The 16,275-nt window shown below is 41.7% G+C and overlaps 1 protein-coding gene across 1 annotated transcript in view; it reads right to left on the bottom strand.

Moving 5' to 3' along the window:
- Positions 1-16,275, bottom strand: part of LOC124789817 (aminopeptidase N-like) — a 154,088-nt gene that overhangs the window by 78,937 nt on the left and 58,876 nt on the right. Inside the window, exons 8-9 of the mRNA XM_047257300.1 lie at positions 5,010-5,142; positions 4,427-4,508 (exon numbers count right to left, since the gene is read on the bottom strand). Coding sequence (XP_047113256.1) covers positions 4,427-4,508; positions 5,010-5,142 — 215 coding nt within the window. The remainder of the gene's footprint in view (positions 1-4,426; positions 4,509-5,009; positions 5,143-16,275) is intronic.

The following is a 16,275-nucleotide window of genomic DNA, read 5'->3' as shown; positions in this document are numbered from 1 at the left end:
TGTCTTGGAGAAGGAGAATTTCGTTTACATTTTTGTGGGGACGAACACGCTGAAGTCGTTTCTCCAATTTCCTGAGGATAGCACGTTACACTTCCCGGTTGATCGTTACACAATGAAAGGCGACATCATGTGGCGCCACTCCCCGGATTGCCATTTTGTTTAAGGTTCGAAGTTATGAAGCCACGTTTCATCGCCTATGACGATGTTTCACAGAAAATGTCACGATCAGCCTCGTAACGTGCAAGCAGTTCACACAGATGGTCCTTCGTTGCTCTTTACGTTCTTCTGTTAAGCGGCGAAGAGCCCAGCGGGCACACACTTTTGAGTACCCCAACTGGTAGCGGAGTGTGTCACCATTAGTTCCTTCTCTAGATTGTCGCACAGATGATAAAATGGTAGATATCGAAATAGACGACAGAGGGATAGAGAAACACTTAAAATCGCTCAAAAGAGGAAAGGCCGCTGGACCTGATGGGATACCAGTTCGATCTTACACAGAGTACGCGAAGGAACTTGCCCCCCCCCCCCCCCCCCATTTCTTGCAACGGTGTACCGTAGGTCTCTAGGAGAGCGCAGCGTTCCAAAGGATTGGAAAAGAGCACAGATCATCCCCGTTTTCAAGAAGGGACGTCGAACAGATGTGCAGAACTATAGACCTGTATCTCTAACGTCGATCAGTTGTAGAACTTTTGGAACATGTATTATGTTCGACTATAATGACTTTTCTGGACACTAGAAATCTACTCTGTACTCTGTAGGAGTCAGCACGGGTTTCGAAAAACACGATCGTGTGAAACCCAGATCGCGCTGTTCGTCCACGAGACTCAGAGGGTCATAGATACTTCACAGGTAGATGCCGTGTTTCTTGACTTCCGCAAGGCGTTCGATTCAGTTCCCCACAGTCGTTTAATGAACAAAGTAAGAGCATATGGACTATCAGACAAATTGTGTGATTGGATTGAAGAGTTCCTAGATAACAGAACGCAGCATGTCATTCTCAATGGAGAGAAATCTTCCGAAGTAAGAGTGATTTCAGGTGTGCTGCAGGGGAGTGTCGTACGACCGTTGCTATTCACAATATACATAAATGACCTTGTGGATGACATCGGAAGTTCACTGAGGCTTTTTGCGGATGATGCTATGGTATGTCGAGAGGTTGTAACAATGGAAAATTGTACTGAAATGCAGGAGGATCTGCAGCGAATTGACGCATGGTGCAGGGAATGGCAATTGAATCTCAATGTAGACAAGTGTAATGTGCTGAGAATACATAGAAAGATAGTTCCCTTATTATTTAGCTACAAAATAGCAGGTCAGCAACTGGAAGCAGTTAATTCCATAAATTATCTAGGAGTACGCATTAGGAGTGATTTAAAATGGAATGATCATATAAAGTTGATCGTCGGTAAAGCAGATGCCAGACTGAGATTCATTGGAAGAATCCTAAGGAAATGCAATCCGAAAATAAAGGAAGTAGGTTACAGTACGCTTGTTCGCCCACTGCTAGAATACTGATCAACAGTGTGGGATCCGTACCAGATGGGGCTGATAGAAGAGATAGAGAACATCCAACGGAGAGCAGCGCGCTTCGTTACGGGATCATTTGGTAATTGCTAAAGCGTTACGGAGATGATAGATAAACTCCAGTGGAAGACTCTGCGGGAGAGACGCTCAGTAGCTCGGTAGGGGCTTTTGTTAAAGTTTCGAGAACATACCTTCACCGAGGAGTCAAGCCGTATATTGCTCCCTCCTACGTATATCTCGCGAAGAGACCACGAGGATAAAATCAGAGAGATTAGAGCCGACACAGAGGCATACCGACAATCCTTCTTTCCACGAACAATACGAGACTGGAATAGAAGGGAGAACCGATAGAGGTACTCAAGGTAGCCTCCGCCACGCACCGTCAGGTGGCTTGCGGAGTATGTATGTAGATGTAGATGTAAATATCAACAGAGACGTCCAGTAGAGCACTAAGGTGTTTGATTTGATCCGTCAGTCACCTCGAATGAGAGTGTCTGCACGTTCCAACATTGCAGGAGTGACAGCTGTGTGCTGCTGGCCGGCATGCAGAAAATCGGACAGATCAGGGCGACCTTCTTGCGATGATGACAGACGCCTTGCCCAACGACTCGCTGTGCTTTCGTTCACTGCCAGATCTCTGTAGACATTCTGCAGGCGCCTATGAATGACTGCAGTGCCCTGGTTTTCTTTAAAAAGAAACTCAGTGGCAGCTCTCTGCCTGGGACGCAGAAGGCTACGTATAGCGCCGCCATCTATCGGAACTTCCTGGAACTGTAGGGGCTGAAGCGGAATATTCGACGATGTCCCACAGAAATTCCGCAATTTTTCAACCGAAACTGGGCGAGAAAAAATGTGTTCCATTAGTTATGGGACGACCCTCGTATAAGTTAGACACATAGTGTACGGTGTCAACTTGTTCAGAAATGAAGCATAAATTGTGTCCTACTACAGTTAACCCTTCGGTAGGCGCGCCTGCGTCAGTTAGCCACAAGGTTTAGCTTTCTGTTAGTACCACAGATAGCATTACAGTTGCGTCCACATCTAGATATGTATTTGTTATTCTCAACAGATGGCTGTGAGCACTATGGGACTTAACTTCTGTGGTCATCAGTCCCCTAGAACTTAGAACTACTTAAACCTAACTAACCTAAGGACATCACACACATCCATGCCCGAGGCAGGATTCGAACCTGCGACCGTAGCAGTCGGGCGGTTCCGGACTGAGCGCCTTAACAGCGAGACCACCGCGGCCGGCTCTCAACAGATTTCACCACTTACTGCATCTGCGCGATTCATGCTTTCTGCAGTTTGGTCGTTATTGTTGTTTGAAATGTGAGTGTTGCGTTTGCGGGTGTTTGCCGCTACGCGCCTTGTGATTTAAGTGTTTTCTATAGTTGTGTTTTTCTTTCGCCTCAAGGAGATCTTTCTTTTATATTACTATATAATGAATATTCGAATCGAATCGAAGTTCCCATATGCAATTTCCATTACTTTTTACAATCTTGGATATTGATTTGCTACAATGTATTACTTTTATAGAAACATGTGTTTCATTAGGTCTCATAAAAGTGTGGAAATGGAGAAAAAGAAGGCATTTGACAGGCACCGTCTAATTGTACGTCCTGAAGATTGTGAGATGCAGATGGAAGTTGACTAATTTATTCACAATCATAAACAGGAGAGGGATTTTGTAATTTCATAATGTGTTCCCGTGTTACTTTCTTTTCACGTGAATCAGTGCAATTAAGTGACATAATTAAAAGAACCACGAAGGCAATAAAGAATATCGCCTTTTTATAAATTACAATGACAATAATAGACGATTGTGAAGGCAACAAATAAATAAAAGATTATTTTTATAGAGCCATGTAATGTTATGTTATGTCTCCTCCAATAAAATGTAACTGGCGATTATATGAAGATTATTTTTCCTTAGGTTAAAAGTGTAATACTATTTGCGGTGTAAAAGCCGCAACGCGCCCACTCATGGAAGTATGAAGGGTTAAATTTCAAGCGTCATATGTTAATCAAAAAATATGAAGCTTGTGAGTAGGATCCATAAGGACCTATGTCGAGGGAAACGGGTGTAAATTGCAATACACGAATGTGGGGTGAGCTAGTGGATGAGACGTGTTTGTTCGAGGGAGCGGTGTTAGTTTGAGCGACAGTTTAGCTACGTTGCTTACGGATTTGTCGCGAGGAGTGCTAAATTAAGAACTTGGTATTTGGCGAGTAATGAACAGGTCGTGATACTTCAACTTTTTATTGTTGCTAGGCTCCATACTGTTAAAGTTGATGGGACTTAAAGTAATTAACTGGTGCCTCAATTTCTTCGATGCGACACGGTAAAATTTAAATTTAATGTCAGTCAACCCTGACTGGTCGTACGATTCATCACACTCAACAAGTATGTCTAAGAATTAATTCTCACACATGTCGACTAGCATAATTTTAAATCAGCTCTACATCATTATATTATAGGAATATTTGCAGGTGTTGTCGATGAACATTTTTTTTTCAGGAACAGAATGCGACAGTGCACTGAAATCCCTTCGATAAGGTTGATCCAGAGACATTAGTCATTCATACATTGCGTCTCACTGCCGGGGTAATATAGTCGACATTAATAAATATTATTTTTGTTTCAAAAAGTTAGGAAGAATCATGATTCACCCACTTATTGTCGTTCTTTGATATACCCATCTGTTTTGACTCTGCTGCTATTTCTTAAGGCTACCTTCATTAACAGAAAGAAAATTTTGCTATGAAGTTGTCATCAGAATCAAACTAATGCGTATTTTATTACAGAACTTGTTTCAAATGAAAGTCGTAATTTCTCGTGTTTTTCAGTGCTCTCTATCTATATGCGATATGCTTGTCTATGATGCCATTGAGTACGTACTTTTCGACTAGATAATTGTGGAGGCCATCGTAGAACTCCTCGCTGCCGATAAATTGCTGCATCATTCGGATGATGGAACCACCTGTTACAAACAGAAGATTTACGTGTTCTGGTTACGAGAAATTGCATAACCGGGTCAGTAATAGGTTTATGCGTCTAGTTTAATGGCGCTAATAGAAGTTTGAAAATGGTTGCAGAAGTAGCATATGTAGGTAAAAATTTCAGTATAGCACAATATTATGGGTGCACTTTTTAGAAGAAAGAAGCGACTAAATACAAAAAAAAACCTACGTAAAGTAGCATGAAGAAAATATGAATTTGCGATTAACTTGGTACTAGCTGTTATGCAACTGATATCTTCGATAAACATAATAAATCACATTTAGAAGTTATTATGAAACAAGGGAATGTCGTTTGTCAGTAACAGGAAACCTCTTTAGGTGTCTTGGAGATGATATTGACATTGCGAAACGCAGCTAGAGTGCGGAACTAGTGCAACCAAAAATTATGGACGAGGTGGGGAGTCTTCTTATGTATATGAACTGTGAGGTATTACTAAGGTGACACATTTAGTAGCCAAGACCTTTGTAATAGATATTGCTGTCATAGTTTTCACTGGTGAGAGGTGGAGCCTCAGCTATTTCGTCGTAGACCATGCCTGGCCTCAGCAATGTTGAGACCACAAACACTTCGTCCAGGCGCCAGGTGGGCTCCACCTGAAAAGAGAACGGAGTGGCACAAGTAAAGCTAGAACAAGGACAGCGTTGATGACATATTTAGGCTCCAATTGTATATTTGCAAATATCCTAGTTTAGAGTTAGTATGAAGAGAAACTTCCTCCGTTGATTAACGATTGAGTAAATGTAGTACTTAAGAGAAGTCATAAATACTCGGATAATGATTTTCTAGACATGCCCAATCGTCAAAAGACTCTAGCAAACAGTAGAGCAGAAACCTGCAGACTTCTAGATAGTTTAAACACATCCCTTTTCACTGTTAATAAACTTGGCATGATGCTAGGCATCCTAGAGCCTTTAACTAAAAATCTACAACTTTGCTGTTGGCATAATTTGATGTGGTAATAACATGTTACAAGTTTTAACGAACTGACATTTCTCAAACACTTAAGAGGAAATCTTGGCGGGGACCAGAAAGACAGTTGTATTTTACTTCTGGTGCACTATTGTCCTTGTATAAATTCGTATACGTGTATACACCGGGTAGTGATACATGTTTTCGAAACTTAGAATTAAAACACATAGATATTTTATTTAATTGCTGAAATAATAGACGGCAGCATTTACATGTACAATTTTAAATTCACGACGAGGTTGGCAGTTCAGACGAGATCGGCATCAGAAGGCATTTTGACTACGTGTGAAGTACGGAACGTGGCATAGAAGGGTGTTACTCCTTGTGGTTTGGAAAAGTGTGAATACTGGAGCAAAGCCTAGACCACTGTATGGTGACCATCACAGATAACAGGTAGTAGGAATGAAAGTGACCCACGGCTTGAAACTTATATTTCTGAAGCACAAATCAGTTCCGTTCCAATAAACATTGATATCCCAAGGGTCATGTGGACCCCAAAATTAGTGGCGGCTAATCATGACTAATCCCCTCTATTGTCTGGGACTCGATTCATGTTAATAAAACCAAACAGCAACTCAGGGCAGAGGTATGCTGCTCGCAGTTCCTTAAGCCACGTCAAATGGTGTCTTAGCACAGAAGAGGGTGAAACTATAAAGGTAGACTTGGGAGTTGTATATCTGTCATAAATAAGGCACAGTGCATCTCAGCGTTGTAAGATTCAAGTAAGAACATGTTCACTGGCTTAGTGTTTTTTTCCTTGTTGAAACAACAGAAACAAGTGATGGAACTTCGACCAAGGAAGTTGGAAATCATATTACTACAAGTAAGAAACGATGGATTTTAGTGAGGTACTGATAAAGACACCGTCTCAGATCATGGTATCCAACGCCTTTTGGGAAGTACCTTTCGCAATAAAAAAGAACATGAAACAACAGTAGATGCTATCACATGCACATGATGACGAATACACCAACGGAAGAGGAGTTCCCAGCCATTATGTTCAAGCTGTTGGCAATGCGGCAGAGTGGTTAACGTATGTTAATGTAAGCTGATTTGCGTAGGCACACTTCCTAGCAACTTGCGTCACAGGATAATGATTCGCGAGTGTTCGTATAAACTAGCCTGGATAGATGTCAATATGGATCACTTTAATTCTAGTCTCGCTGTCCCATAACAAAGGTGGATATTTTGGGGGGTGAGAGCTGGAGCCCCACTCTGCCCCCTCCTCCTTTATGGGCCGCCCTGATAAAAGCTAGTTGGGACAGCATTGCAAACATGAAGCGATCACTATAAGAGAGGTTCTGTAACAAAAGACGAAGATAGGTAAATATGTAATTTCCAAAATAGGTCTAACTTTTTTTTTTATATGTAGGTAGAAGTAGATGCAGGTAGAAGAAAGTTTAGATGTAATGTAATAAAATTTTGACCGTTGTACTCTATAGTGCGGGATTTTAAATTTAAAAAAATGATGTACTGTGGTGGCCCACAACAACGTACCCTCAGGCTCAGAGCTGAAATATTAAAAGTTTTGGCTGGTTTCATTGTCTCGGGGCTTGGATACGTAGTTGCGGCATTACAAGCCAAGTACTGCTGAGTCTACAGTATACAATATGAATATGCACAGGAATCGAATGGTCATAGGTTTTTATCACTCGGCAATTGCGAATGTAAAGTAGAAATTTATAAATGAAAGATTGCAATTAAATAAAATCTAGAGGTACTGTCTTAACGACTTTAAATGATGAGTACGATAGTAGAAGAAATTTTGAGAATGTGGTATGTTACTGCAATCACTTATTGGTGGCGATGGTCCAGCAATTAAATAAAATATAAGTAGAATAACAGGGAAACAACAGATTCCTACTGCACGTAATTAGTTATGAACAACAACATAGCTCGCTTTATATTCACTTCTTAAAGCACACTACGTCTTCGCTGTAGAAGCCACGTAAATCTCACAAGTGCACAAGTCGGCACTCTGAAGTATTTCTATCTGCCGCGACCACGCGCAAACCGCTCCACATTCTCCAAGTCTCTCCGTCAACAGTGCATCCGTCGCGCCGTCGCGTCTAGCTCACGTGCCACACTGTTCCGCACTCCCAGGTCCTCTCTCGAAACGATGCTCTTCTCCCACTTCCATTCAGTCTCCCCATTCACGAGCGCTGTGACTGATTAGGGTGCTCCCTCCATGTCTCCAAGCCAACGCATACTCACAAACGTATTGAAACACATACGAAATACTGGATTTACATTTAAACAACTTGAAATTAAATAAATATTCCTATGGCTGGACCATAAACACGATCTAACACATATTATTAAGTACCGGGTGACCAAAAAGTCAGTATAAATTTGAAAACTGAATAAATCATGGAATAATGTAGATAGAGAGGTAAAAATTGACACACATGCTTCGAATGACATGGGGTTTTATGCAGGATGGCATTCCACCCCGTATTGCTAGACGCGTGAAAGATCTCTTGCGCGTGTCGTTTGGTGATGATCGTGTGCTTAGCCGCCACTTTCGTCATGCTTGGCCTCCCAGGTCTCCAGACCTCAGTTCGTGCGATTGTTGGCTTTGGGGTTACCTGAAGTCGTAAGTGTATCGTGATCGACCGACATCTCTAGGGATGCTGAAAGACAACATCCGACGCCAATGCCTCACCATAACTCCGGACATGCTTTACAGTGCTGTTCACATTATTCCTCGACTACAGCTATTGTTGAGGAATGATGGTGGACATATTGAACATTTCATGTCTTACTTTGTTATGCTAATAATTGCTACTCTGGTCAGATGAAGCGCCATCTGTCGGACATTTTTTGAGCTTTTGTATTTTTTTGGTTCTAATAAAATCCCATGTAATTCCAAGCATGTGTGTCAATTTGTACCTCTCTATCTACATTATTCCATGATTTATTCAGTTTTCAAATTTATACTGACTTTTCGATCATCCGGTACATAAACATATTAACCGTCTCTGTGCTTTCTAAAACACAGTAAATAATTGACCAATTTCTTCATGAATAGCGTATATCAGATATAAACAAAGACATTGATGAATAAATATATTTATAAGCATACTGATTCCGTCTTTTCGTGTAACTGTGGAGTACGTATGACCTGATGCGATCGATAGTAATCTGCCACTTTGACCTCCAATAACTCATGTACTATTCAGGCTACATGCCTGTAATTCATACCAAATTAGGTTTACACTAATAGCTTTCTAAAGGCACATCAATTGCCGAAATTGGATGAGCCGTTTAGATTTTGAAAATTCGTTGCTGGGTGTTACTTGTATGATTTACAGTCAGATACTAAACTTTAAACTAATAAAGATATTGAAAATCTGATTACACCATCAGAATCGTCATGCAAATAATGGTAATATACATGTTTCTTTTTGAGGTACCATGATTCATCTGGCTACTATTAATTTCTATATGAGCTGTGAAATGTCTGCCATGATGGTTTTTCAATGTCCGCCATCTTTGGCACTCTCGGCATACAAGTCTCTTTCATCGACACAGCGTCACAATGGAATTCCCAGGTACGCGCTCGGGCTGGACCCCTCTTGCTTCGGCCAACGTCCGGCACCACGTGGTCGGCCTGCCGAGCAGCCCACGCCCGCCGAGTGGCCCGTGCGGCCACGCCGACTCCAAACTTAGAATATTTTCAGGGCGCCACAACTCACCTGTTACCTCACAAGAGTTGACTTTCGTGACTGGTGACAGCTATGTGTTTCACATGATCTCGACTCCCAGATCTTTGAAATTCGCTCATAATGAACTACCAGCTGAGCATCAAACTGTAACCCGTTTCTCCTACTTTTCAATGCACCACAGAGGTGCATATCATGCTGGATTAAAGTGCCTGGAAGATACAGAATGGTAGAAAGTGCTTCAACCACAGCCTAAAGATTGCTTTGAGACGTAATATTTAAATCAAATGTATCTACCCTACAATGGCAGGAAAGAACGTAGTCAGTACAGTTACGAGCCATTAGAGATCAGAACACAGCATATTCGGCCTGCCTTTGCTGTCAACATTCCTCTGGCCAATGTCGTGGTGAATTACCGTCATCCTGATTCTAATAGTACACCCGTTGTGAACAGAAGCCATTTTCTCGAAGACACTGCGGGCAGTTTGGACATGTTTTTTGTCCTGTGGTTACGTGTGATATTCGTTACATTGGGGTTGAATTTTGTCTCACATAACTAAGGGATATTGGCAACAAATGTTAGTCATTTCTAAATCTAGTTGGTAATGGAGGCCTAGCAGTCTTCTCTGAATACGTCTCATTATAACGTGAAATAGCATCGTCGTACCGTTCACTTTGCACGACATTTTGTAGTAATTAAGCGAAAGTTAGTATCAAACACTTATCCATTATCCTACTGTTAACCTGTAACCCAAAGCACAACGGTAACAATATTCTGTAAGATGTGTCAGGATGTCTCAACTGATCATCCAATGTTTCTGAGCAGTATTTTTAATGAAGCTTTGTTTCATACCCAATTCGTATAAATAACGTAATTACTAGACTTCGAAAGCCATTTTAGTGTTTAATTTGAACTACACTGCTTGCGAAAACAACCTGAAGCACCCAAAAGACATTACCGGATTTCAGTGCACCTTCGTACGTGTATAAACCATCGCAAATGCAAATGATTAAGCGTTTCAGTTCCAGTGCTGTTAGAGTTTATTTTTGTTTCCAGTCCTGGTAGGGTGCATAAGAGGAGTGAACAGTATCAGATGTTAAATTATCATTATGAAGAACACGGAGTTGTCGTGTACGCGTGTAAGAGCGTATGAGCATCTTCCAGAGCTTGAAAGGGGCTTCACTATGTGTGTCTTCTTTGACCGGCTTGTTGAATCGTGCAGCACCCAGATTCGTGACGTGTTCGGATGTGACAGCCATGTCTCCGCAATATCCTTTCTTTCAAGAGTGCTAGTTCTGTAAGGTTCGCAGGAGAGCTTTTGTAAAGTTTGGAAGGTAGGAGACGAGGTACTGGCAGAAGTAAAGCTGTGAGGACGGGGTGTGAGTCGTGCTTGGGTAGCTGAGTTGGTAGAGCACTTGCCCGCGAAAGGCAAAGGTCCCGAGTTCGAGTCTCGGTCCGGCACACAGTTTTAATCTGCCAGGAAGTTTCAGAGACCCATTGTTGGACTGTATGGGAACGCGAAATCAAGCATACTTTGTAGTCAAGGTTCTCGTCGACCGCGTCTTACCGCTAAAAGGGGGGATCGCATTATTGCGAACCAAGCACATCTTAAACCCTTCACATCCGCGCCTGCCAGCCGAGAACAAGTAATGGACTCAATGTGCTGGTATGTGCCATTCCGCACCATTGGTATAGACTAGCAGAAAGAACTATTGTCCCTTGCGTAGGCTCCTGTTAACAACTGCGTCTGGAGTTGCGCCATGACCGAGGAACACGGACTGCTGATGAATGGTTTCACATTGCGTTCAGCAATGAATCGCGATTCTGCGCTATTCCAGATGACCGTCGTTGGAGAACATGGCGTCGATCTGGGATGAAGCCCCTTCTTGCAGCGTGCTGGAAAGCACAGCTGTGTTACTCCTCGCGTCATCATGTGGGCCATCGGGTATGATTTAGGGTGACTGGCGGCACAACGGTATGTCACGGACATCCTAATGTGCTCATGTGTTAACTCTCATGCGATGGTATAGTGGTTTCATTTTTCAGCAGGGCAATGTCTCTATGAACATTTTGCGTCATGCTGAGTTACTTTGGAAGCCAGCAAGATCCCCGGATATGTACCCGAAAGAAAATGTGTGGAACCCAGCTCGGAGGCCAACCCTGTTCCAGTAGTAGCATCCATTTTATCAAGGACGAGGTACAGTAGTTGTGGACCAGCTTGGCTCAGGGGAGGATACAACGGCCTTACGACAGCCCTCTCAACCAAATCGTTGCATCCATCCAGACTAGAGGGTGTGCAGCGTCGTGCTGACAAGTGGGCTCATACTGCCAAATTCTTTGTAAACGTGAGTCGATTTTGCAATCACTGAAATAGCATCACATGCCCTTTCAAGTCGTGAAGTTTCATTTCGTTTCCTCCTCGCCTTCTGGAAGATTCACGGTTTTTGTCACGCAACGTACATGAACAGTGGTGATCTATGGTCATATCTAAAGTAATATTTGTTTGCCAAAAGGCTTATAATTTAGCTCATAAATTTAGGATTAGTCTAGGGGTCTGTGATATAGGGGTGCTAGGACATTGTATGTAATACGCCGCCAATGTTGAATTTTGTGACCCTTTATCTTGGAAACTTTTTAAAATTCCAACTTACAATTTTCCATAATTATTGAATGCACCTTTCTAGATACACTGAACTGGAATTATTGCTAAAATTGTATTATGGGGAATGTGATCCTTTTTTTCAAACACTCAACTTTTTGACAGAATTTTGTAAATAAATGAACATAAAAACAAAACAACTCAGGATATTTTAATTATATTAGTTCCATATGTGTTGAATCTCACATTTGACATGTTGTGAAAATTTCATGTCTCTACCATCAGTACGTTTTTAGAAAACGGGTCATTTATTGCAAAGAATGTAGTTCAGAGATATTGAGGTTTAAAACTTTATTACAAATTCTTATACAGACTTAGATTTCTGCGCCTTTTTTGCACTAGAATTGCCCTGGCCCATATCCTGTGTCTTCTTCAGTGTCACAGCAGCCCAGTGCTTGCCTCCTCTTTTTCGTTCTTGCTTCTTGTGTCATTTGATGAGCAGCTAACTCTGCTTCACGCACACGAAGCTCATCCAGTTCCCGCAGTCCTTTAGCTGTTTTCTGTCCAAATCTTACCCCTAACTTCTCCAGAACCTTAAGTCTTTCGTAGTTCCCACCATTAAAAGTCATTACAGTATCAGATACTGCTAACTTTAGAGTCACAAGGCCAACAAATATATTTTTAGGCACACGACATCCCACAACATTATTGAAGGACTCATTCACATTCTGGGTCTTCCCATATAAACACTTCTTTAGTAGCTCAGGATTTGCCAAATCTCTGTAAATAGGTTTCATTGCCTCCATTAGTGCCAAAGGAAGAGAATGTTTACGTGTAAATTCAAGCAGGATGCCAGAAAATTCAGCTTGCCTATATTTACACCAAGTGTTTGGTGGAAGTGGACACAAAGTATGACAAGGCTTTTCATCGGTTGATATTCGATTAAAGAAAGTGCTCCACACAACTCTTTTCATCTTCTCTAAATTGTCACAGTTATCTCTAATGGCCTTTCCATAATATTCCTGTAATTCATCAATTACTTTGTCCATTAGCTTACTACAAAAATAGCAGATAATCAGAATACTTCAACGAAAAGTAGCATCAGAAACAAAGAAATGGTTTGTTTATTTTTTATGCCAACTTCTGAGACGTAGCAAGCCGGCGGTTGCGACCGAGCGGTTCTAGGCGCTTCAGTCCAGAACCACGCGGCTACTACGGTCGCAGGTTCGAAGCCTGTTTCGGGCATGGATATGTGTGATGTTCTTAGGTTAGTTACGTTTACGTAGTTCTAAGTCTAGAGGACTGATGATCTCAGATGCTAAGTCCCGTAGTGCTTAGAGAGCCATTTGACCATTTTTTGAGACGTAGCAGTGGGCACAAAACAAAGCAATTCACAGCCTTCTAGACTGTGTGGTTCCCAAGATGTAACTGCTCAACTGTGGCAGTATATTCGTAGCCGCGAAATTTGACAGTCACATGCCAAGATTCAAAATATTATTCGAAGGTCTCACAATTGTCTGATTTTAATGTATTATATACCAAAATGTTCAGGAAAGTCCATTATGGAATAGAAAACAGAAAACGTGAAATTTCAACGAATTTCACGTGCAATGTCCCCTTAATAATCGAAACATCCTCGGTTCTGGGTTGCGCACCCGCCACCGCCAAAACTTTCATTAATAATCAGCATTGGCGGCCGAAGATTTCCGGCATGAGTAGTCACCCTCATTCTGCCAACAGATTTGTCAAAGAGGGTGGAGAAGCGGATAGAGGCTCAAGGGTGGGAAACTGCCCCTAAAGGCGAAAGAATCAGCGATGATCAACGGCTTGAAGATGCAGAAGGCAACGGAAACCACTGCATTAAAGACACAATACGCGTATCCATGGGACATCTGTCCCGTAATTAAAAAGTGTCATGATTATCTCTCTATTGGCAAAATATTCCGGAATAGTTCCCCATACGGATCGCCAGGAGGGGACTTCCAAGGGGAATGTGACCATGAGAAAGAATTGAATTACCAACGAAAGGATAACGTTGTACGAGTCAGAAGCTTGAACGTGGTAGGGAAACTAGAAAGTCTGAAAAGGGAAATGCAAAGGCTCAATTTAGATGTAAGAGTGGTCAGTGAACTAATATGGAAAGAACACATGGATTACTGGCCAGATGAGTACAGGATAATTTCAAAGGCGGCAGAAAATGGTATAACGGGAGAAGGATTCGTTATGATAAGGAAAGTAGGGCAGAGAGTGTCTTACTGTGAACAGTTCAGTGATAGCGTTGTTCTTATCAGAATCGACAGCAAATCAACACCGACAGCCATAGTTCAGGTATACATGCCGCCGTCGCAAGCTGAAGATGAAGAGACAGAGAAAGTATATGAAGATATTGAAAGGGTAATTCAGTACGTAAAGCTAAATAAAAATCTAATAGTCATGGGGGACTTGAATGCAGTTTTATGGGAAGGAGTAGAAGAAAAGGTTACAGGTCAATATGGGCTTGGGACAAGGAATGGTCCGCAGCTCGTGGTCGTGCGGTAGCGTTCTCGCTTCCCGCGCCCGGATTCCCGGGTTCGATTCACGGCGGGGTCAGGGATTTTCTCTGCCTCGTGATGACTGGGTGTTGTGTGATGTCCATAGGTTAGTTAGGTTTAAGCACTTCTAAGTTCTAGGGGACTGATGACCATAGATGATAAGTCCCATAGTGCTCTTGACAAGGAATGAGACAGGAGGAAGACTTATTGAAATCTATAATAAATTTCAGCAAGTAATAGCGAATGGTCTGTTCAAGAAGAATCACAAGGGGAGAAGGTATACTTGGAAAAGACAAAGTGATACGGGAAGATTTCAGTTAGATTACATCATGGTCAGAAGAGATTCCGAAATCAGATACTGGATTGTAAGGCGTACCCTGGAGCAGATACAGACGCATATAACAACGTAATAGTGATGAAAAGTAAGCTGAAGATTAAGAGCTTAGTCAGAAAGACTCAATACACAAAGAAGTGGGATACGCAAGTACTAAGCAATGACGAGATACGTTTGAAGTTCTCTAACGCTATAGATACAGCAATAAGGAATAGCTCAGTAGGCAGTACAGTTGAAGAGGAATGGATATCTCTAAAAATGTCAATTACAGAAGCTGGAAAGAAAATAGGCAAAAAGAAGGTAACTGCGAAGAAACCATCGGTAACAGAAGAAATACTTCAGTTAATCGGTGAATGAAGGAAGTACAAAAAGAGAAATACAGAAATACAAGTCGCTGAGGAATGAAATAAGTAGGAAGTGCATGGAAGCTAAGACGAAATGGCTGCAGGAAAAATGTGAAGAAATCGAAAAATAAAAATGATTGTCGGAAGGACTGACCCGGCGTACAGGATGTCAAAACAACCTTCGGTGAAATTAAAAGCAGGGGTGGTAACATTAAGAGTGCAATAGGAATTCTACTGTTAAATGCAGAGGAGAGAGCGGATAGGTGGAAAGAGTACACTGAAGCCCTCTATGAGGGGGAAGATTTGTCTGATGTGACAGAAGAAGAAAGAGGAGTCGATTTAGAAGAGATAGGGGATCCAGTTTTAGAATCAAAATTTAAAAGAACTTTAGAGGACTTAAGATCAATTAAGACAGAAGGGACAGATAACTTTCCATTAGAATTTCTAGAATCATTGGGGAAGTGGCAACAAAACGACTATTCACGTTGGTGGGTAGAATGTGAGTCTATCGACATACTGTCTGTCTTTCGGAAAAAAATATCATCCATGCAATTCCGAAGAGCTGATAAGTGCGATAATTGTCACACAATCAGCTTAACAGCTCATCTATCCAAGTATCTGACATGAATAATATACATAAGAATGGAAAAGAAAATTGAGGATGACGATCAATTTGTCTTTAGGAAAGGTAAAGGCACCAGAGAAGCAATTCTGGCATTGACAACGGGCTGAAGAAAAATCAATATTCGGTGATAGGATTTGTCGATCTGGAAGAAGCGTTCGACAATGTGAAATGATGCAAGATGTTCGAAACTGTGAGAAAAGTAGGGGTAAGCTACAGGGAGAGACGGGTAGTATACAATCTGTACAAGAGCCAAGAGGGAATAATAAGAGTGGACGACAGAACGATGTGCTCGTATTAAGAAGGGTGTAAGACAAGACGAAAGTGATGAGAAGTAGCGAAAATGAGAACAGTGAGAAACTTAACATCAGGATTGATGGTCATTCAGTTAAGGAATTCTGCTACCTAGACAGCAAAATAACACATGAGACGGAGCAAAGAGGACATAAAAAGCAGACTAGCAATTGTAAAAAAGAGCATTCCTGGCCAAGAGGTGTCTACCAGTATCAAACATAGGCCTTAATTTGAGGAAGAAAATTCTGAGAATGTCCAATTTGAGGACAGCATTGTATGGTAGCGAAAAATGGATTGTATGAAAACCGGAACAGAAGAGAATCGAGGCATTTTAGATGTGTAGCTAGAGACGAATGGTGAAAATTAG

The sequence above is a fragment of the Schistocerca piceifrons genome, chromosome 3 (assembly GCF_021461385.2).
Source record: "Schistocerca piceifrons isolate TAMUIC-IGC-003096 chromosome 3, iqSchPice1.1, whole genome shotgun sequence".
Lineage (NCBI taxonomy): Eukaryota > Metazoa > Arthropoda > Insecta > Orthoptera > Acrididae > Schistocerca > Schistocerca piceifrons.
This window is presented reverse-complemented; position numbering and strand designations above follow the sequence as displayed.